The 23935-nt window shown below is 39.8% G+C and overlaps 3 protein-coding genes across 3 annotated transcripts in view; 2 read left to right on the forward strand and 1 right to left on the reverse strand.

The window, feature by feature from the left end:
- Positions 1-8876, reverse strand: part of antxr2a (ANTXR cell adhesion molecule 2a) — a 103752-nt gene extending 94876 nt beyond the window's left edge. Inside the window, exon 1 of the mRNA XM_088429162.1 lies at positions 8754-8876. The gene's annotated coding sequence lies outside the window, so the exon portion shown is untranslated. The remainder of the gene's footprint in view (positions 1-8753) is intronic.
- On the forward strand, positions 2430-5898 carry fgf5 (fibroblast growth factor 5). The gene is made up of 3 exons (XM_088427578.1): positions 2430-2619; positions 3411-3514; positions 5518-5898. Exons 1-3 carry the CDS (start codon positions 2430-2432, stop codon positions 5896-5898), a joined length of 675 nt encoding a protein of 224 aa, XP_088283704.1.
- A 254-nt stretch (positions 8877-9130) lies between the features above and the next one.
- The window catches only part of cfap299 (cilia and flagella associated protein 299), a 51330-nt gene continuing 36525 nt past the window's right edge, over positions 9131-23935 (forward strand). Inside the window, exons 1-3 of the mRNA XM_088411189.1 lie at positions 9131-9263; positions 10856-10980; positions 18072-18162. Of these exons, the coding sequence (XP_088267315.1) occupies positions 9156-9263; positions 10856-10980; positions 18072-18162 (324 nt within the window). The 5' untranslated portion in view covers positions 9131-9155. The remainder of the gene's footprint in view (positions 9264-10855; positions 10981-18071; positions 18163-23935) is intronic.

Genomic DNA, 23935 nt, shown 5'->3' on the forward strand with positions numbered 1-23935 from the left:
TTGTTACTCTTTCCCGACAGTCTTTTAAGACAGCCTCTCCAAGAGTAACAATAAAAAAGGCCAAGAAAAAGCCAAACACAGCTGGATGATCATCCCAGAGCTCAGATTGAGAAACAGGTGGCTGGGGTGTTAAAAGGCAGGATCAAGGAGAGACGCCGCTCCTTATTTATACGACCGGGCAGGGATTAGCTCATAGGCTAACAGAATGGCGCTACGTTCGGAACAGTGGCGTGCTGTTTACACAGCGGGCGACGCCGGCCCGGCCCGACCGAGCCGGCCCGAGCTCAACTGGCCGCAGACAATTAGCTTAGCTTCACGGCTCGTAATCCGTGGGGGGGGGATTGAAGCTTGGCTGCCAACAGTGAAAGCGCTGGTGTGACCCACTTTGAAGAACTTGTGACACTGCATGATGGTCTTTTGTCGCTTAAGCTTACAAAATCACCATGTAAGGTCAAATTGTGTTCTTCATTACAGATCCATCCATCCATCCATTTTCTATAGCCGCTTATCTGCATGTAAATTATTACTTATCATTAGTATCACCACTGGATTCAACCATTTAGTAAACACGCTGAGAAATTCATACAGTTCGCTTTTCTGTGAACGACTGCCATAAAATTTAGTAATATTAGGGTTGCTTTTACTGCTTAATACCTGGCAGATTTTTTGTAGGCTCTCTGTAGGTTTTCACAAGGCGTTGTTCCCCCCCCAAAAAAGGAACATAATGAATATGAATTAAAGCAACACTAAGGATTTTTTTAACCATAAAATATTTTCAGAAGTATTTTGTTAAAATATTGAGTTAAATTGTACATTCATCATGGCCTGAGGCAGTCTTACTGTCTTCTACTGGCAACATTGAGGAGGGTGGCAGGAACCCTGCCACACAAAAACTACCAACATGGTGACCACTACACAGCATATGTCGGATCTGTGTTTCCCCATTCGTTACGAACATGGCAGTAAAAAAAAAAACACCTACCAACAAATACCAACATCATATCACACACCAATGCCGTGTTGCGAAGGCTAACTTCAAAATAAAAACACCAATGCAATCTGTTATACACTTTTATTTTGAAGTTAACCTTTGTAGCTGTGTTAGAGAGAGTGGCTAGCTTGAGTCCCTGAGACTCCATTTTTATCAAAGCCTGATCACTGTACGACCTACACCAACATACATTTAAAAAAAAAAAAAAATCATAATTCATTCATTAAGAGCACTAAGAACCCGCTAATGATTTACTGTTATTGTATGCTACAGAACAAGCAGAGTTAGCGCTGGCTGCTACCTACAGTATGTATGCAGTGCACGTGGTGGTTTCAAATGCAGTCAGATATTTCATATCCAGACAGAAAAAAGTCCATAAATTGATTCAATGTCAATAATTGCAAAAGGCTGAATAATGTGGACTTTCTATCAATCTATAAAAGCTGACATATCAAGCAGACAGATGAGGGTGAAGATATTTTGATGTTTTACCTAATTACAAGAAATTGTCCATGTCGTCACTTTATTTATATTACCTAATCAACTATTTCTGGCTTCCATTCTAACGGTTCCTATTTTAACGAATCAAAATGAAGAAGAAACCTGCCTTTGTTATATACAAAGATGATACCATTAGAATTAGGCCCTTTTAAACAAGAGTTTAAGACGAATGAAAAATATTCAGAGCCATGGCAAGCAGTTTTATTTCATTTTCATCAATCATTCATATACCTGCGCAAGAACCTGCTTGGGACCTTATGGTCCATTCCAGAAATTGATCGACTGCTGCTAGGGGATGTTTCTCATTTTTTATTTTGGCCAAATATATTCATTTCAGAGGATCTGTAACATTATGCTTGATTTATGTTACACTATGACTGTATTATTATTTACTGACTTCAAGCTGTGTTGTGTGTAGTCACATCAATGTCAACTGTTTCCACAACTTCTTTGCTTTAGTCAGTCCTTGCAAAAAAAAAAAAAAAACATCAAGCTTTGCTTTGTTTTGAATGACAGGTCCACGGCATGCCCTTATCCAAAAAATTTCATGATACTGCAAGGATTCGATTTGATGGTATAGATTGACGTTTAATAAACGATATCACCAGCGTTAACAGTTGTGCTGCATGGAATTGGCAGTCGTTGCAGTAGACCATATGCCTTTTACGGTTAGCTATACCACATCGCACACAACTAGAGAGCGGCGTGTGCGTAAAAGGCGCGCCCCGTGCGGACCGACTGGCGCGAGAGAGATGCGCGGCGTGCGTGGCTCCAGCGGCCGCCGGTGGAGGTGTAGAGGCGGTGGTCGCGATCGAAGGCATGCCCGGAGCGGTGAGATCATCGACGGTATAAATACCCTCGACAAGTGTGCGTGCGCGCGCGCGTGGATAGGATTTCAGCCGGGAATGCGAGGGCTGCGAGCGGCGGGCGGTCGAGCATGAAAGTCCGGCTTTACCTGCTCACCATCGCGCACTTGGTGGCCGCGGCGCGTGGCCCGGGCGAGGAGGAGCAGGAGGCCCGCTCGGGGCGCAGGACGTGCCGGCTCTACTGCAGGGTGGGCATCGGCTTCCACCTCCAGATCCACGCGGACGGCAGAGTCAACGGGAGCCATGAGGCCGACCGTCTGAGTAAGTTTTACGCGCAACTTGCGGGCGCGCGCATCGATTTGCTTGACATGCCCCCAAGTGTGTGTGTGTTTTTTTATAACATTTCTTTTCGTGCGCGTGTAGTAAACATAAGCCAGAGTTGAAACCCTAATCCAATACAAACTCAAACTCAGTCTTGAAACCTTAAATCCTAACCTTGGTTTGAAACTCATATTAGAAAGTAACTATCGATTGCTTTAAAATACTAAAACAGGCTAGTAGAATCCCTACTTTTTAGGTTAACCGTATATCTTGAAACTCACCTGATAAAGCAAATTTTAAACTCACTTGAAGTTCTATTTGAGCAACTTACCCTGGCAGGAAACCCAATTTTGAACCTTGACACTATTCTGAGTCCTTGATTAAAAACCAAACCCTTGTTTGAAACCCTATTGAAGTCTTAAGTCCTCATTTTGAAGACCCGCAATCATATCCTTAACCAAGGCATAAAACCCAACCTCTCTAACTGCTGAGAAACTTTAACCCCATTTGAACAGTTAATGGTTTAAAACCTTACTTTTGACACCCTAACTGCCTTGAAAATCAAATTTGCAACCCAACCCTTGTTTGAAGCCCTAATTCTGCTTTAAAACTTTAATTTGAAACCCTAACCCCTTTCTGAACAGCTATGTCAGTCTCGAAACCCATTGAAATAGGATGAAACAGGAAAGTTTTCGCAGAGCAATATTATCACCTTGTGGCTTTTCATCAGTCGTACACGGAATAAACACGGCCACTCACGCAAACAGTCGACCAATCATTCGTGTTTGCAGGTGTTCTGGAGTTATTTGCCGTGTCCCAGGGCGTGATTGGCATTCGAGGAGTGTACAGTAACAGATTCCTGGCCATGAATAAGAAAGGACGACTCCATGCCATTGTGAGTATTAGCGCAATACTACACAATAACGTATACTTGTGGTTAGGAATTTGCATATTTGCATGTATTATATTTATTTTGGAACCTTTCTTGATGAAAGCTAGCATGTTATTTATGGAATGAAACTAACACTGCCTTGAAACTGAACTTGCAACCCGGACTTCAAGCCCTTTTTCATCACCATACTGGAAATTCAAGAAAAGAGTGCAAAGTGTGAAATGATCGCATCTAATCGATGAATGTGTATGGTCCCATCTTTAGCTTCAAAGCTCATGTAGCATAAGATAGCTCAGCACAGTATAGTGGCAGGAGGGCATTGTGAGGCGAGCGGTCCCCTAGTTAGCGCGCATTAGCGAGCGAGGAAGATTTAGTCCTGCCTGGGATGGTTTGATAAGGCGGGGCTGAAATGGAAATCAATACGCAGCGAATAAAAGCGATTAGGGGGCTCCACGTGAGCCCTTCCGAGGACGCCGCTTTTGTTTCAACAAATCTCATCGGCCGGGAGCTGAGCGGCCGCTTCAAAGCAGACCAGTCCGGTCACAAACCCACGTGAATTCAAGTTGTGTAGTGACAATTCAAAGTCAATGGTCCGGTTGCAATAGCCGCATGGAAATATGTATGGCAACATTACTGAAAGCCAGTATTTATTTCACATTGTTTTCTAAAGTTACAAACGTGACATACATCTTCCAGTAGTATGACATTTAGAAAATATTTTGTCTTGCCCCTCCAAAATGATTGTTCAAATTAAAAAGTTTTCCCCCCAAAAATCTGACTTTAATCCTCTATTGCCGCTATTCTTCCTTCGAATACAACTAAAACACAGCACTATAATATTTTCTTCATAAAAATCCGGCTCATATCATACTGCAAATGTCCCACGTAAACAGAGCTAGAAGTCATGTGACGGCCATGTTTCCCCGCCACCATCAAGGCTTCAGTTTCCGCTAGGCTACGCGTGAACGGGAAATGTTTGTTTTGTTTCAGAAGGGCGGCACAAAATGGCAAGAACACCCGCACTTTGCTTTGGTTCTCACTGCCGCTATTTTTAGCCTCCAAACAAGAAACACGTGGCAAACATGAGTTTGTGGCGGGATTCTGGCGGTTAGTGTTAGCAGTTAGCACATTTTAGCATCAAATACCAACGAGAGCGTGCAATTAACTTCAGTTTACCATACAAGATAATTAGACGAAATCAGGTTAATTATGTGGTAAATGTTTGGGAGTGTGTCTGGTAGCTTCCAGATGCGTCCTCGTAAATTAAGAGGTCATGACGTCGTCTATCCCTGACTTCTTAACGATTAGCAAAACAAAGCAGCTAGCGCTGATTTCCCTTTTACATTTTTGATGTCAAAGTTTAAAAAAAAAGTCCGATATTTAACATGAATGATGTCATCCTGGGTTTTTTAAATTAAAGTTTTAAGATGGATTCTTTAAATAGAAAAAAGTAGTGAAATTACAAGACTAAAGTGAAGATGGCAATTTGGGGGATTTTTGTGAAAAGAAAAATTGCTGTTCATGACAAAGTACAAATCTAATCTTGTGTTGCAACTTTTTTTGTTGCAACTGCAAAAACACTTGAATTTGAATTTGATTTTTTTCTGAAGGAATGTTGTAGTTTTGCAGGAAGTCATCCACATTTTTATAATCCAAACTCTCTAAGGTTAATCAAATGAAGGTCAAATTTCTTAAGAGAAAAACGTTAGAAAAGAACATGAAAGTTGCAAATAATTTTTTACATACTAAACATTGCTGTGCAATTTTTAGGATTTACAAAACAAATTTACAAAACAAATTGTAAAAATATTTTTCAAAAACAACTTCAGAAAAATAAATCAATCTCGTAACTTACTGCTTTATGACTTAAGTCTTACAATATTACAGCCTCCTTTAAAAAAAAAAAAACTGATTACCATTATTTATTTTTCCAACGAAAAATACAATTCTAAAATTCTGTTTTGTTTATCATTTTAACTCCCATTTTGTCTTCCTGCATGGCGTAGGAGTCATTTACGGACGACTGCAAATTCCGCGAGCGTTTCCAGGAGAACAGCTACAACACGTACGCCTCAGTTCTCCACTGGAACCGCAGAACCGGCCGTCAGTGGTTCGTGGCCCTCAACAAGCGAGGCAAAGCCAAGATGGGCTCCAGCCCACGAGTCAAAGCCCAGCACGTCTCCACGCACTTCCTGCCCAGGATCGACGATAGCTACGGCGGCGGCGGCCAAAGCGGATTTGCCGTCACGGACGGTAAAGGCAATAAGCGGCAAGAAACCCCGGCCAAGCCGCCGCCTAAGCCGCCGCCGCCGCTTCCCAAAGCAAAGGTCGAGGAAAGGACGCGGCCCAGACAGGTCAAATATTGGCCCAAGTATCGCTTTGGATAGAACCCACGCCGCTTCAGAAAACCTTCAAAGCATTCCGGACTAACTCAAGCAAAGCGGGCGATTTTTTTTTTTAAAGACAAAAAAATCCAACCAGCTATTTCTCATCACGATTATAAAAAAAGGCAAATTAAGACACCTTTTTTCCATGAAAAAATGTGAATACAAATATTTTTCTAGAAAAAAAAACTTTCAGTTTTAATGTAGTAGTTTTTTTAGTCTTTTAATTTTGCACAAAGTGACTATGTTTTATTCTAATATCACAAAACAAAACTACAAAATACAAACATGATCTAGGTTCCCAAATAATTACCTGAGAGACTAATTCCAGACTAAAATCAAATGTTCTACAGTACTGAAAAAAATAAAATTTTCAGCTTTTTACTAAAACGTGAAGATTATCAAAGTAAAATGTCTCATTTCCACATTCAGCATAGCATGTGCTTCATCTCATGCTGAATATGGAATTGAAATTCTTCTGGTTCAGGTCTCTGTCGGAGCCTGAGCTTCTCTTTGTGTCCTGTAAATGAAATTTGCAAGCTAAAAAACCTCTAGGACCTAGGGCTGCAAAATTAATCGAATTTTAATCGCGATCACAATATTGGCTGCCACGATTAGTTAATTTATTCATTTAATATGATATTTACTAGTGTGAAATGGCGTTTAGTTTCTCACCTGATAACTAATATGTACAGTTCTAGCTGTCAATTGAGACCCATTTTGAAAAATCCGATTGGCAAGAAACTGGAATAAATTTGGCTTGAAATGACCGAAAATGACATTTTGACTGCTAATTGATTACAATTTGCTTAAAAGTAAATAAACTGCTTGGTTCTAAGTAGGCTTCATTTTTTTTCATTGTTTTGCACTCAGCACCTAGATAAACTGTTGCTCTGTGTGCCATTTTTTAATTTATTATTTCCTCATTTATTAATTTCCATTTATTATTATTATTTGTAACTATCAAGCCTTGAAACTTTGTTTGTATACTGCTTCTTTAAAAAAAAAAAAAGGTCAATGATTAGACACATTTGACCAAACATGATGAATAATCGTGATTTCAATATTGACCAAAATAATTGTGATTATTATTTTTTGCCATTATCGCGCAGCCCTACTAGGACCATGAAAAATCAATTGGTATGTCTACTTTTAAAAGAAAAGTCAAGTCAAAATATTCTCTTTACAATAAATATATCTATGAAGCCTCAAAAAAATCCAACACTTGACATTCTGATTCATCTTGCATTTTTTCATTCACTGTATGAAATAAGCAGCAAAGTCTACCCTCAGGGGGCGGGTATTTTATTGACTGAAAACTGTATCGCGGTGACTATGGCAACAGGTAATGATCTTGGCTTAAAACTTTCTGACAAAAGTCAGAAAACAAGTGAGCTGTGATTGGCCGTCATTCCCTGAGCAATCGTGATGCCATTTTCAACTTTGGAATGCAGCATTGGGAATCATTGGACAAAAACAAAAATGATTTAACCCAAATGTTTGACCTTTACTTAACAATGAAAAACAAAAAATATTCAGTGACAAAACCATCATTTCACGTTTCCTACCTAAATGAAAAGCATCCATTAAAGCTCCTTTTAACTCTGACTGTCAAACACACACATGTAAAAATTGCATTTAATTGAGGGGAAAAAAAGAAAAACAATAAATATGTGGTTAAACTAAAATATTCTCAGGAAAAATAATAAAAACAGCAAAACATATTGACTATCACATGACTAGAATTTTGATTTTTCAGTGGAAAAAAAATCTCTTGTGGATTACTACCACACAGCTCCAATAAATACATTAAAAATACATAGTATGTATTGTTTTCCTAAAGAAATATATGTGTGATATTATATGTATTCTTGTCATAATAATTTTCTTGTCATAGATCTTTCAAACCTAGAAAAGTTTGCCTAACTGAAGAAAAAGACGTTTTTTAGAACTTTTATATTTTCAAAATGTAACTGACTGCCATCATGTTACCATATTGTACCTATATGTGAAATATTTTTTTACTGAAGCTTTATAAGAAAAACATGGATGTAAGAAAGAGCGTATGTGACAGTTAAAAATAAAGACATTGAAATGATTTAGACCGACGTCTTCGGTTTGTCATCCATGGTGGCCGAGACTTTTGCAAAGAAAATCAACCCAAAAAAATAATCATCGTAATCATGAGCCTCAACAAGGAAACATTTCCCACAGAACCATCAACTGCTGGCCCAAATGAGGCATGAAGGCTTTCATAATAAAACAAACAAAACCAAAATCTATGTTTTGGGTGGCTGTCGCTGGATGGAACATACTGGTCTTTGCGTGTTGGTACGCATCCTAATTAGCCTTTTGCTAGGCTAAATGTTTGCTATGCACTTGAACAATGACAGATGCAAAGTCTAACTAAACTTTTTGGGCTTCATTATAAAAATTATAAACTAACTAAACTATGAAGCCATAAAAGGGGGACAGTGTTTTCTACTCATTTGAAGATAAATATACATAGGAAAAACACAATACTTAAGTAATGCAAAGAACCAGAATTTACAAGTTGGATTATGCATAATTAAAAAGAAAAAACTTGAAAGATATCAATTTTTTATTTTATGCTGGAGTTAATATTTTAGTACATTCACTCTTATAAAACCATAAACACTAACATCTTAATTGTATAGTTGCAGGAAGTATAAAGATAGGCAAGTATTAATGCTACTAGGTCAACTGTTATTCATGCTAACAAACAGCCACAAAAAGTTCAGTTGTTCACACGCCAAATGTTCACACTGATTGTTACAATATCAAAATAGATTTAATGACAATTTATTTTAAAATACATGTATAATTATTAAACATACCATGTTTCGAGGAGGCGTGGTGGAAGAGTGGTTAGCACGTCTGCTTCGCAGTTGAGAGGTCACAAGTTTGATTCTGGCTTCGGCCTTCCTGTGTGGAGGTAGCATGTTCTCCCTTTGCCCGCATGGGTTTACCCTGGGTTCTCCGATTTCATTCCACCTTCTTAGATTAAAAAAAAAAACATGCATGGTAGATATTTTGGACACTCAAAATTGCCTTTTTTGTGTGTTTTTGATTTTGAACGGTTGCGTGTCTCTTTGTGCCCTGCGATTAGTCGGCAACTAGTTCATGTACCCTGTACCCTGATTGGTCCAGGTGAGCGCAACTTCCGCTTCCGGTAAAGCGTAGTTTAAAAAAAAAAAAGTAACCTGATTGCCATGGCGACTTGACAACACACCGAGACGATGGAGCCAGACAAAGTTGGTGATGTGCAAGAGCCGGTGAGCAACTTTAGAGACTACGAAGAATATTTGGACTCCAAAGTGACGCCGATGGATTTGTTTTTCCTCAGAGTGAGTCAAATTTGCTCCGTCGGGTGAAGTTTGCCGCACTTGTCTATGTATAATGCTGATTTGTCCATCTTAACGAAATTGCGTTCACCAAACTGCGGAAATAATATATATTTCGAAATATCTTCTGCATCACGCGCTATATGTCCGCTAATTCAAAACACCCGCTCGAATTCGGCGTGTTACAAAAACACGTGATACATGTAAAATGCTTTTAAGGTAAACTGCTTATTGCTTAGCGTCTCTGCTTTTTGCTCTGGGCATGAAAAGCTACTTTTTCAACATGTAATTATAATGCGTGTCTTTCTTCATAAATTTGCAGAAGGTTAAGCGGAGTCTACAAATTTGGAGCAAACGTAAAATCACCGTTACATTAACCTATTCTTTCAAGACCGTTTTATTGCTGTAATTATTCAAACCACACGCTAGAGGGCGGCAACGCACAACTGACACCCAAAAGGACGACGGAACCGCAAAGTACTTACTGTACGGCACATGTGGTCCTAACGCCACTAGAGGACGCACTCGTGAATGATATAGCGGTGGAATTTGTTTGAACACCTGTGTCCACACTGGGCACCAAAAGGCCATATCTGACCCGTTAATCAGCTGTCGTCAATCACTGTTTAACCGGCTCGGGTCGAGCCGGGTCACTACCACGCCAACGAATGTCCGCCTGTGATATGTCGCCCCGCTGCAACGGCCTGTTTTTCCTGGCCGCCGCTGTTTGGGGCTTTTCAGATGCCGAGAGAGGTCACGTTACAAAGTCATCACCTCTGCCGCCAGGATGGATGTTGCGGGTACGCGTCCAGCGCAAAGAGAAGGAGGTTCGGGGCCAACTTTGGGACTGGGGGATCGTTTCTGCTGAGCCGCATCAAAAGAGCGGTGGGGTGGGGGGGGATTTGGGTTTTCCGGACGTGAGCGGCGAGCTGACAGGCCGCAGCGAACCAACTGACAGCTCGGTTTGCAGTTTGGACGCTGATGTCAATGACGCTTCGGTCCCAAGAACACCTGCACGAAAAGGCTAACAAAGCGCTCCGTTCAGAAATTGAAAAGTACTGCTTGTGTGAAATATAGCGCTATTAGTGCTTGTATTATGGCAACACAAACAAACTAAGGCAAGCCCCAAAGTGTGTGTCGCACGTAAATGGCATAAACCAAAAACGACATTTGAATCAATCGACTTAAAAACACGCTTGGCAAAATAGTTGGCATATATATATATATATATATATATAAAAACCAAAGAACACAGGTGAAATGGATGGACAAAGTTAGCCAGTTTGTTTCCTACTTAGTAGTTGATACTTAGCAAATGAATGAAATAACCGAATTATACTGAGTTTGCTTGATAACTCAGATGTTAGGAGTGACTGCTTGTCACTGCTTGTCGAAAAAGAGAATTCTAAGACAGTTGAAGAGCTGTGCTTGCGTCAGTTGTGTGTCTTATAACCCACGATAACCTAACAAGACATCAATCTTTTTCTTTGGCGATTCTTTTGATGCAAGTTCTGACTTTATCTCAGTGAAACCTTGAATTAAGTGTTGATGTGTTGGTAAAAGTAGATCTAAATGGACGGTTTTCACTCTTCCAGAACAAGGAGTCTGCTCGCAAGCTGGTGGAACACGGACACAAGGGCACTGTGCTGAGTCGGCAGGAATTTGAACAGCGGAAAGCAGAATCGGCATCGGTGGCCTGCGACCAACAGAACCAGACTACGTGAGTTTTACTCTTCCGAGAGGCGTCGCCCGCCTTGTGACTAATATGCGGAAAACCGCCTGCGACGTATCTGGAAGCGCTTTCAGGCTCTGAAATCTTTATGTGGCTGTGGCTGCCTTTGTGTGTGTGTGTGTGTGTGTGTGTGTGTGTGTGTGTGTGTGTGTGTGTGCGTCTGCGTGTTAGCGGTGGTTGATGCAGGAAGCTGCTGGGTATCAGTTTCCGCAACCGTTTCACTTCCAAAATCTAGTGGCAGGACATGAGCTGTCCAAAATGATTTTGACACAAATGAAAAATATCCCAATTCAGTCTTGGACTGTGGGCCTTTCTGATGCACCAACTGGTTGGTTGGTTAGTTAGTTAGTTAGTTAGTTAGATGACAGAAGTGCCTGAACGTTACAGAATTTGTTTTCCTTCGTGAGATTTTTCTAGTATTTAGTTAATTAGCAGAAGTTCAAGAGCGTTCTATTTTTAACCCTGGTGAGTTTTTTTCATTTACTATCAAAATGTTAGTTAGTTAGTTAGTTAGTTAGCAGAAGTAACTGAAAGTTACAGATTATTTTTCCCCGATGAGTTTTTTCCCGTCACTCCTAACATCAAGTTAGTTAGTAACTTAGTATTAATAGTGACCATATAATTAAGTTGAATAACATATTCTAACATATGCTTTTGGGGTGTTAGATGCAGTAAGACACTTGCTAATCATTCCAAATCCAATTTTGTGAGGCAAAAGGTAAAAAATTCACCTGCCTGTTAGTTTGTTAGGTAGCTCATTTGGTTAACTGCATAGGTAATCAACTTCCATTTCGTGTGTTTTTTATATCCTAGTATGAGAAGCTACCATAGCTCTCAGTGCTCTCTTCATCTCTTCATCAAACATCGTGATCAAATGTAGAGCAATTCCAGTCACGCAAAATCCAGATCAAGATCCGTTGTTTACAAAAATCATCGGAAAGTCTTATCACGCCAAGCGTTGTCTACATTTGCGCGACTTGAATCGAACATCCCCCTCGATGCATTGCGTCTGGGTTGTGACTGTAATCAGGCTGATGAAGCTCCAGATGCTCACGCTAGTCACAGGAAGTCAATTTATTGCTTCTTTAATCAGCGCGATGGTTTACAGCTGCACCTTAACCATCAATTAGCCTTTAGCACCATTTGTTCAACAGGCATCGCCGCGATGCGCCTTTCAGCTCCCGCCAGCTCTCCTGTTTTAATTGAACCAATCAAACATTTGTCAACAACTGAGGAGAGCTGATTTTTTTTTTTTTTTTTAATGTTTCAGAGGGCTGGATTTATTAATCATCTGGATAATTTAATTCTTTTTTCATTTTTAAATATATATGCATGCATGTTTTCAACATATTACAGCATATGACATGGCATAATGACACCCCCGCTACACACAAAAAATACAAATCTACAAAAATTGGCCCATTTTTTTTTAGCTTTATCTCTGTTGTAAAATTAACAAATACCGAATGACAAAATATTGTGGAACGGCCAAGTGTTTTGCCTGTAACTCATATATTTACTGTAACCACTTTAATGGCCAGTGAAGTTTGTTTATTCCTCATTTTTTAAAACATTTTTTTCATTCATCAGTTGATGAATCTGTTATTGAAATTTTCCACTGGCAAATGTGAGAAATGGCTTGACACACACACACACACACACACACACACATTGGTCAGGTCCTTATGTCTTGTGAATTTGACATCAAGCCAAGCCAACTGAAACACAACCTGTTCAACTGTCTATTATGTTTTTGAGTGGTAATGGATTACTTTAGTACTTCAGTGTCTGAATAAATTCATTAGTTTTAGTACCTTTAGTATCAAATTTAATCAAATACAGACAGTAAAATAAAAGAGTACTTAAGTACCTAATCACTTTAGTACTTGATTACCTAAATGATCAATGACTTTAGAATTTGGTTACTTAAAGCAATTTATTAGTTTTGTACTAGAATGCCTAAATTAATCGATTACTTTAAGCAATCAAGCACTAAAGTAATTGCTTTATGTTTTTAAGTGCTAATCGATTACTTTAGTCCCTAAAGTCAATTACAGACATTAAAGTAATTGAGTACCTTAATATCTAAAGTAAGCTCTTTAGTAGTTGATGACCTAAATAATCAACAACATCAGTATTTGCTTTCTTCAAGCACTACTAAGTACTAAGGTGTCTAACGTAATCGATTACTATAGTAATTTAATTTAGTACCAGCCATTTTTAGACCCTATTTAGGAAAAAAAATGTAAAAATTGAATGTTTGGACATGAAAATACGTCTTTGGGACTGAATGAGTTAATGTCAACAGAATTAGTGTGCACACTCCACACTGGCTGTAAAGTCATTCAGCCATTCATTTTCTATATCTGCCTATCTATTATTCCCTCTTTGTCCCCCTTTCCTCACTGTCACATACGTGCACTCAAGCTGACAACAGGGCACTCTCAGCAACATAGTTTTCACTGTGTTTCTTTTGCACCGGGAATAACCACTGTTATTTCACTGTCCTTCCAGTAAAGCACCTGCCAATTGGATCACGAAGCACTCCAACACAAAGACAACCTTTTTTTTTTCTTTTTTTTTCTGATGGATCTGCGCGTCCATCTCGTTGTTGTTGCAAAGCGTTTTGCACCTGCAAACACCAAAGCCCAAACCTCCCCCTCCCTCCTCACCCTCCTCCGCCCTGCTGTTCGGGGAACGTCTTTCACCTTCCAGCCTGGTGTCTTTTCTCACCATTCTGTCACAGTTTTTTTCCCCCTCCTCCTCCTCCCTTTCCATCCATCGTGCTCTCCCGGAGACCTTTAGTGCCTGCAGGTGTATAAATAGAGCTGTTTTCAATTAAGCCGGCCCGTAGCGTGCATCTGATCAATGCGTGCGCGCCCCCCTCCTCCCTCCCTCTTTTTACCCCTGCACCTGTGGTAATAAAATACGCGGGGGAGTGGAGACGTTGCCCCGCCGTTGGCCCGGCTCGCCTCTCCTCTTCTCTCAAGGACGGCGTTTTTTTTTTTTTTTTTTTTTTTTTGCTAGCACGCTAGAGAAAGGAGGAAAAAGAAGAAGAAAAAAAAGACAAAACAAAGAAGCTTCCAGTGCAGTGAAATTCAATAGCAGGGAATGAATGGGATGCTTAGTCGTCGTTATGTGCTTATTTGGTTAGCAAAAAAAGAAAAGAGAGAGCTGCGACGGGAATCCACTGTTACGAGTCGGGATGGGAGCCTGAAATGGATCCGGAATTAAATAAATACCACTGACTTTTTATCCAGGCACGTTCAACCTGGAGACCACCTAGCGTGACTGACGTTTCACATTTCTTGCCCAGCAGCTTTTTGCTGTGTAATGGAAATTTAGTACAGCAGGCTGCTACATGTGATCGGATAATCACTTCTTTTGACAAGTCGCTGTAAGCAATTGTGTGTTTGTGATCTCAAGGTTGACTTCATGGCTACGGAGAAGCATGACAGCAGCTGCCAATGTGCAATTTCTCTTTATTTTTTGAAGGGACAAATGCAACAAGTGTGGTTTCAAATCGGGTTTGTACTGGGATAGGGTTTCAATCAAATAATACTTTCTAGTCAGGCTCACTATTTCAAAATAGTGCTTTCAGTAAGGGGTTGGATTTCAGAAAGCATTATGATTCCAAGCTAAGGATTCAAGTCAAAGTTAGGATATCAAGCCTGGAGTTTCAACATGCTTTAAGGTGGAGGACACTACAATGTACTGGGCTGATACCGGTTCTGTTTTAAGGTATTGGGTACTCATGGAGACTGGTGTTACCTACCATCAATATATCTGGCAAAAAATAAATATATATTTTTTAAATTCAATTTCATATGTCAAAAGTGTAAGAGGTTTTGCTTCTCTGTAACCGATAGCACTCAGGCTAAATACTGTTAAAAGTTTTTGGGTTTTAAATACGACTTTCAAAACAAGGGTTAGGGTTTTTAATTAGAGTTTAAAGCAAATCGTGCAGTTTTCAAATTAAGATACCTTGAAGCAAATTTGAGAAAAGTTTGTTTCGAAACTGAGCTGACGTACCAGGGTTGGGATTTAAAATTGTACTTTCCTGACGGGACTATTGTTTCAAATTAGGGTTTTAAGCAGCGAGGATAGAGTTATTAGTCATGGGTGATGCTTTCAAATTAAGGTTTCAAATAAGGATTGGGGTTTCAGTTGGAGCTTTAGCATTTCAGATTGGTTTCAAAACAGGTTTAAGGTTAGAAACAATGCTTAGGGTTTCTAATTTGGCTTTCAAGTTAGTTTCAACATGAAGTTTGGGAGTCAGTTTTGGGGTTCAAGTCTGTGACGGGTTGGAAACAATTATTTGTATGGTTAATCACAGAGTTTTTAGTTTCATATTAAGGTTTGAAACTGAGCTTAGAATATCAAATTAGCAAAATTCTGTAAGGGATTAATTGATGGCTGATTTCAGCCAATCCCACCTTTCTAGGTTAGCAGGCATGGCTTGGATGTTAAGGTTTCCATCAGGACTCACCCACAAGTCCAAACCGCAGGGGAGCTGCTTTGTCCGCTTTTGGTTTTCTTTCCATCCACCTAAAAAAATCCTGCGCTCTTACAATTCACCCTCATGTGTCATGCCAAGCACAAGTAGTGGCGTGAGCATACGCAGGCTCCACATTTTGCCGGAATGAACACGGTGGATCGTAAGACTGATGTGTTTGGGAAAATACTTTTGGTTGGTTTTGCTTCGCTAGTTTAAGTACGGTAATTTGGTTGGGTGGTTGAATAGTGAGTTGTCTATTTTTATTTATCGCTTGGGTTGTTTGTTGCGTAGATGTGCGGTTTTGTTATCTGGTTGTTTGAATGATTTTGTTTGGGTGGTTTTATTTTTATGGTTGGGTTTATTTGGTCGTTTGGGTCATTAGATTGGTACATTGGGTTTGTTAGATTAGTTTATTTGTTTGTTGGGTAGGGTTGGGTTCATGAATTGGATTTACAGCCAGGGTTTAAGTTCTAAAATGCTGTTTTTTGGTTCATTAAAGCTTGGTTTGTTTGCTTCTTGGTGTGGTTGTTTGTTGTTTTTGTTAAAACAGTATGGGGGGGTTGTATGTGTTTGTGTGTGTGTGCATGTGTGTGTGTGTGTGTGTATGGGGGGGGGGGGGGGGCAGTAAAAGAGGCACTGGTGTCATCAGTCGATCATGACTTCTGTGGCCATGAGCAAAGTGATCAAGAGGAGGTGGGGGAGGAAAAAGTCAAGCAGCAGTAAAACCGGCATTAGTGTCATCAGTTTTTGTGGAAGTCAAGTTTTAATTCCGGCATGGTTTAGAACAAAATTCCAACTGTTCCCGCATTACCTCCCGCAGGGTCCAATTTGAGATGTTCCTCTACAATCTCCAGCAGGTCTGAAAATCTGTCAAATCCAGAGGCAGATTGCTCATGATTGCCAATAGCATGTTGAATGGCCGGCAAGATTGTTCCATCTGTGTTTCTTCAAGGTTCCTTGTCATGTTTCCACTTGTCCTTCTCCAGTTCTTCTCCCCCTCTTTTTCTGTAGTGATTTAGCAGGGATTATTTTTATGGCTTTCAAATCCTCCTGCCTCCTAAATCAGCAGAATCCAAAGCCCCGCAGCCCGAGCGCCCCCGCAACCCTGCGCTCGAGCTCAGTGGTCTGGATGAAGGGCAGGAAGCGGTTTCCACATCTTTATAACGGACGAACGGCTCGCGGCCTCTTCTGCCTTTCGTCTTTCAAGTGCTGCTGATGGCGTATGACTGATTGACGCTGCATGTAATTATTGCCACCTTGGTGTTTTATTGGTTTTCAAGTGTTGGCGTTTGGGGGCAAGGAGTGGGGGTGACCGCCAATAAAAGTGGTGTTTTTAATCAGGCTCTAAATGAAATCACGTGTGACGCCAGATAACGAGCTGACGAGGAGCAAAACCGCAAAGACAACATCTGTGACACAGCCTTACACTTGGAATCCTGACAATAAATCATTCGAAACTAGCCGCCGTTCTTTTTCTTTCCTACCCTACACCTGTCCTAAATCCTTTTATTTGAATTTTATAATTATGTGCTTATTTATTTGTTGGGTGGTTGGTTACTGGGGTCAGATGTTCTGAGTGGTTTGTTGATTTAGTTCTCTTGATATTTTTTTTTTCCAAATGTTCTTCTCATTGTCAAGACAAAATGGACACAGCATACATCTGCTCAAAACCAGATTTGTTTCTTCAAAAGATTCAGAGACAAATCAACTCACAAGGACATCTTTGACCTCTAGTTATGAATGTATGGGATATGGTTGTAAACAAAGTTTAGGGTTTTAGACAGGGTTAGGGCTCCAAACGTAGTGTTTGAAACTACTGTTAGTTGTCCGCAGACAATAGGACAGTTATCTTTCGGTCTAATTCTGGCTTTGAACTGTACAACCGTTAAACTCTCACTAGTGACACCAACAGGCCTCATGTTGAATTGCTCACACACCCTTTTGAGACATCTAGCAGATGGTGTTGACTTCAGCTGACTTTAATTCCCTTTTCCTCCACTCGTAATAATTTCACGGGCCATCTGCTTTGACGGCATAGCGGCACGAGCTAATTAGCAAGTCGTTAGCTGCTAATAATGCTAATAACAACAAAACTGGGCTAAATGAGCATGATTTAAAAAGAAAAAGAGGGTGTTTTGCTTCAGTGGCATTCACTGGCCATGACTTTATAAGTGTGTGTGTGTGTGTGTGTCGTTTGTGTGTGTGTGTGTGTGTGGGGGGGGGGGGGGACCCGGGTACCCCCCTCCCCCCACCACCTTGCCTCCTCAACACCTGTGTTTACTTTGGGGCCACTGCAGCACCACCCTGTGCACCCCCACCCGCCCCCGTGTGACCCACAACAAGATGCAGGCAGCCTGCCTACAACTATGTGCTACCCCTGCACTTTTTTTTTTTTTTTTTTGTAGCCTGAGACTTGAAACGCATAAATAAATCCCAATCGTGATTTTTTTTTTTTTGGTGGGGGGGCAGATGGACAATAATCTGCCAAAATTCCAAGATGGCTGCCACAAATCAATCATAACTCATCTTAACCATTTTAAGGTAGTTGATCAAATGCTAACATGTACTTGACTTCTTTCAGAACACTCACGAGCTTGCGATGTGACATCCAGGACAACTTTCTCAGGGCGCTAGCCAAGCGTGAAGAAGCCAACCGCACTGGGAAAATGACAGTGAGTACATTCATAATTTGGTCCTTTTCCTTTTTTAATTTTGACTATGTTAAAGTGAAATATAGAGACATGGCGCCAAACTGTATTTATCATTTTTTAGTTTTGCGAATATGTTTGTTTAACCCCGCTAACATGGGTTCAGAATTTCCTTTTTTAATGGGCGGGGGCGCAACACGTGATGATAGGTGTCAGAGAAACTTAGGTTCTGGGAGAGTGCAGATTATTTCCCGCCATCGTGTTTATTTTGATTCTACATTCATGTTAGCCCTACATATTGTATGTGCTGGGCTCAAACACGGTTCCGAGGCCTACGTAGCCTCAGTGCTAACTGCGCAAGCTTGACATCGGAATGCGTTAGAAGGCGGAAGGTCGCGTCACCTCGCGGTCGCAAACTTCCCATCCAGTTAAAGGAAACGCTTGCGGCGTGCCGCGCTCGGGATGTCCGGGACGCGTCCAACTGGAGGAAAAGCCCCGAACGGAATGTCGGGCGCGAGAGGCGGGGGAGCCGCATATTTCGAAGCGGCCAGTAACAACATTGAAAAGCTGCTGTTGGGACAAGGACGAGCCGCGGGACATTCGAGGTCGCCTGCCACTTATTGGTACGCGCCACACATTCCGGAAACATTCCCGGGTGGCGGGATATTTCCTGACGCAAGTCGAGCGTAGCTGTCAACGGAGCAAATGAGGCTTCCTTTGGCCTCCGTGATTTTTTTTGTTAATGTTTCATTTCAATTCTGCTGGGTGCTTTTTATTATCCTTTGCTATGTTTTATTCATTGACTGCTTATTTCGAGGAGTTATCGCTCCATTGCTATTCAGCAAAATGGTGGCTTGCCACAGACTTTCTGACTGGATAATTTGCCCCCCCCCCCCCATTTTATTATAGTAACACTTTTATTTGTATTTTTTCGTTTGCCAAATGTATATTTTGTCTTTTTTTTGCCTTGTGTGCAAGGGTGCACTTACCACAGAATTTTTGACTGAGTAAAGTACTGTATGTCTAGTTATGTGTGTGTATTTTTTGTTGTGAGGTTGGAGGTGGTTATAAAATACCACAGGCGTTTTTTGACGGTTTGGATTATTTCCAGTCATTTTTGTTTTCATATATTTTGGTTGCAATGATCAAACTTTTTTGTGCACTCTAGGGATTTTTGAATTTTTTTTCGCTGTGGCAATTACCACCCTTTTTTTTTGACAACGTGGATTATTACTTGCCCTTTTACTTTACAGTTGTTTAAGAGGCAATTGAAGACCTTGTTTTACTCTCATGTACTTCCAATATATATTGTAATACTATTTATAATATATTGTTTTTGTTGTGCAGTGTCAATTAGCAGATATTTTCTTTAGCACGTAAGGATAGATGGACTAACAGAGGGACAGAAGGACAAGGCAACAAAGTTTGTAGACTTACATTGGTTTCCCTTTATCTAACACCACGCATTATTGCTTTTCTTTGTTTCTAATTTCTAACTTTTTTTGTAGTCGTGATTATTTATAATGTACAAGACAGTTATGTGACTTTTTTTGACTGTGAGTTATGTTAATATGAATTATATATATGGTGTCAATGGCAAATGGACATGTTTGAGCGTTGCTAGGAACTTTAAACAATGGTTTTCCGAAATTCTATTTGAGTTGTGCAAGGTAGTAGATACCATAGTTGACTTTTGTTAGCCCTCACATTGAATGAGGGCACCGTGGAGTATTTGGACAGAATTATTTCAAGTTGTCATATTTATTGCCATTGTGCAAGGTGTCCGTGATATTTTGTATGACTGCTCACTCGCCTCTGTGTGATTTGCAATGATGAGCTCACTTAATGCGCGCAGAAGGAGCTGAAGGAATCAGCTCCCCCCCGGTTCACTGGATGTTCCAAGTGTAAACATGTCTGTGTAAATGAGGTCGTTCATAGATTTTTTTTTTTTTTTTTTTCCTCCCTGGCATTTCTCGACACCTCTGAGCCTTTTTCGGAACATCGCTTCAGAAGCTTATGAAAGCAAGAAAGATATTGAACTGTACATTGCCAATTTTGTTTTTAGTTCACTAATGTACATTAATGGTGTATGAGTTATGATGTTTGTATTTATTTCATATTACATTTGTTTACATTCAGTCATTTTAGAGCGTTTTCACTGATCATTCAGGAATATATAGAATATTATTTAAAAATGGCAATCAGTGTAGAACATTAGTTGATTAAAAAAAAAACACCAGTTTTTGACCAAGAAGAGGAGATTATTTAATGGAAATTGTTAGAGTAGATACTATTATGTTCACTAAATCCATCCCCAGGGATCTGTTAGTCACTAAAGCACTTTCAAACTGAAGTTCTCAAAACAAGCTGGGCGAGACCCAAACATACTGTACATTGATGTGTTCTGTGGGGTCTCTAATGTACATATTTACACTCTTTATTCCCCATGTTGCTTTCCCTGGAAATGCCATCAGCGAGCCGTATGGAAGCACTTGAGCCGGGCTGCTTATCTCAGTCCACAGCATTCCCGCTAACGCATTCCAGGTCTTCATCCCTGACTTCCCTGGCTGCCTAAGGCAGAGCAGTCAGTGGCTACCAAACACACATGCTCACTTTTTCCATCATTTTTCACATGGCAGCGGCGGCACAACTCTGGATGTTCCCAATGAATGATTGTATTTGCGCGGGGCTGCTGTAAACTTGGCCGTCTTTTGTTATCAAAAGGGCAAACAGGTTGAATGGTCGCTCCCTCTGTTATTTAAAAAAAAAAAAATACATTTTCTTACCTGGAGTGGGTGGTGCCAGGGCAAATTTGTTGTCATTAGTATTTTTACTATAGTCTTACAATTAACTTTTGTTTTTTTGTTCACTTTACATTTTAAAATATACGTAGGTGTCAAATTCCAGTCCTCGAAGGCTGCTATACTGCGCGCTTTTAAAGCATCTCTCCCAAGCACATCTGATTCAAAGGATTAGGGTGATTTTCAAGCTCCTGCAGAGCTTGCTGATGAGCTAATTTTTTGAATCAGGTGTTTTGAGGAGAGGAAGCTGGAAAACATGAAGGGTTCCGGCAAAGGTCGACACGTGCTCTAAAAGCAATTGGGTTGAAAATAACCCAATCATTGGTCGTTAAAGCGTCAACACTATATTTGGTTCAATTTGACTCAATGTTCTGGGTTGTTTTTGCACTAAATGACCCCACAAATCATCCCGGAAGGTTGGGTCAAATTGACCCAAATATTGGGCTGGTCCTTTCATGACTCATCAATGGGTTATTTTCAACCAATTGTTTTCAGAGTGTGGTTTTTATTTTTCTGGTTTGTTTTCATTTTTGTTCCGAAACCGGAATAAATCCGCAACCTCTGAACGGTGAGACAGGCATGCTAACCTGTCTACCAAGCCTAAAAAAAAGAAAATAAAATTGTATTCCCTCCATCCACTTCTGTATCTCTTACCCTCACATCCTCTCTCTTCATTTTTTACATCTCATTTATTATGAGCGTGTCAAGTGTCCAGTCCATTTGTCACTCTCGGAACTGACAGATTGTGATGAAGCCTCCATTTGAGTGTCCACAAAGGACGACTTTGAGGCACAATGATTGTCTTTCCTCGCTGCCGCGGACATTACCATTGTGCCGCGGTGTGTCATTCGTCACGCTTTTGTCTTGCTGCCTTTCAACAAGCTGGCTTGAAATTACACCTGTCAGTTCACCTGTTGCCTCACTACAGCACCCCACACCCTCTTCCTTCTCCCTGTTAAGGTTTCCTACAAACACAGTTACTTCACTAATATACATACTTACATCAAGGTTAATGTTGTATAAATGCTATTTTGTGCATTTGAGGTTCTAGGATCATTTTAATGTACATTTTTTAAGCTCTAATAACTGATGTACTGGTGCTAAACATCCAGGCTGAACATGCCTTCATGTTTACTACCAACATATTGATAGTAAATAGAGGGATATTTTCAACATGACACAGACAGAATACTGCAGTGGTAATAGCTTTTCAAAAGAAATAATTCAATTGCATCTTTTTTCATGTCCCTTTGCTTCATTGGTTGATTAATTTAATGAACATAAACACACTGCACATAACACATATATACAATCATATACAGTATGTGTGTGTGTGTATATAAAATCCTTTAAGATTTTATTCAATGTATTCATCATTTTTACATTTTTAATACTATATATCTAAAACTCTTTTTGAGCACAGTCATTGATTTATGTCTTTTCACTACTATTTCATAGTTGACACATACTGTTTACCAGTGGATTGTTTCCTGGTGTCTAGCAAAAAAAAAAAAAAAAAACCTGCAGACAAGCTGCACTGGACTGTAAGGCACAGGTCTCAACTCATAAGAAAAAACATGTGGCTTATAGCTTGAAAAATAGGCAATGTATACATGTGTAAATATACAGTATATTTGTGTGTGTTTATCAACGTAAGTATTTATGTGTATTTACTATATATATATATATATATATATATATATATATATATATATATATATATATATATATATATATAATATATAATATATACTATAGTGTCCATATACTATATATATATATATAGATATATATATATAGATATATATATTATATATATATATATATATATATATATATATATATATATATATATACTATAGTGTCCATATACTATATATATATATATATATATATATATATATATATATATATATATATATATATATATATATATATATATATATATATATATATATATATAATTTTTTTTTTTTTTTTTTTTTTTTTTAATGTACACATTGATATTGAATTTGATGCTCTTTGGCTTCCACTGTTTTGACTCAGTTGTCGCACACAAACAAAGCTGCACCTGGTAGCATCGGCTTTATTTGCGCAAGGTTAGAAGTTACTTAAAGAAAAAAAAAAGAAGCCTTTTTTCTTTTTTACTCTTCCTAAATCAATTCAGGTCACACCTGCACAGGGTGCCTGGGGGGGAGTTTATTGTTGTGTGGTGCACGTGTGAAACTGAAGGTGTGCTTACCTCGCAGCAGGACAGAGCAACGCATTCAAAGCGGGTTAGGATTCACTGAATAGCCTCTAAAATGTAATCAACACATGTAAATGGAGCTGGAAATGACTCTTTTTCGATGTTTTTCTAGGCATGGCTTCTTGCGACTATTTTGTGGGTCTCCTCATGATAGACATGCGCACCAGAGCTCATGTTGCATAGTCAAATGCGCTTTGTCAATGTCTTTTGGTACAAGGCTTTTATTTTTTGTCACAATTAACAAAACCTCCCACAGAGGAGATTGTCTCCAAACAGGGCCGAAAATGAATTGAGTGATGTTTTCAAATTCAAATAGAAAACTTCTTGTGTTGTCAAGCAGAGCTCTTTGAGACGTTTGTTGGTCTTTTTCTGATGGACATTTCAACCAAATTGCATCTAGACCCATAACACAGGATTTGGAGTAGTTTTTCATTGAAGGCTGCCTGAAAAGGCCTAAATTACTGAGACTGCCAGACCTCTTGTGCAAAACCTGTCTACCAAATTTCATGGTGCTAACTAAAACTGGGGGCGGCACGGTGGAAGACTGGTTAATACGTCTGCCACACATGTAGAGGATACGGGTTCTCTTCTGATTCCTGTCTGGAGTTTGCAAGTTCTCCTCATCCCTGCGTGGTTTTTCTTCTGGCACTCTGGTTTCCTCACGTATTTTAACAACATGCATGATATGTATCATTCGGGGTGTACCCCACTCACTGTTTGAAGAAAACTTGGGTAGGCTCTGTGCTCT

Source organism: Hippichthys cyanospilos, chromosome 1 (genome assembly GCF_059441005.1).
Source record: "Hippichthys cyanospilos isolate Australia breed blue-spotted pipefish chromosome 1, RoL_Hcya_1.0, whole genome shotgun sequence".
Lineage (NCBI taxonomy): Eukaryota > Metazoa > Chordata > Actinopteri > Syngnathiformes > Syngnathidae > Hippichthys > Hippichthys cyanospilos.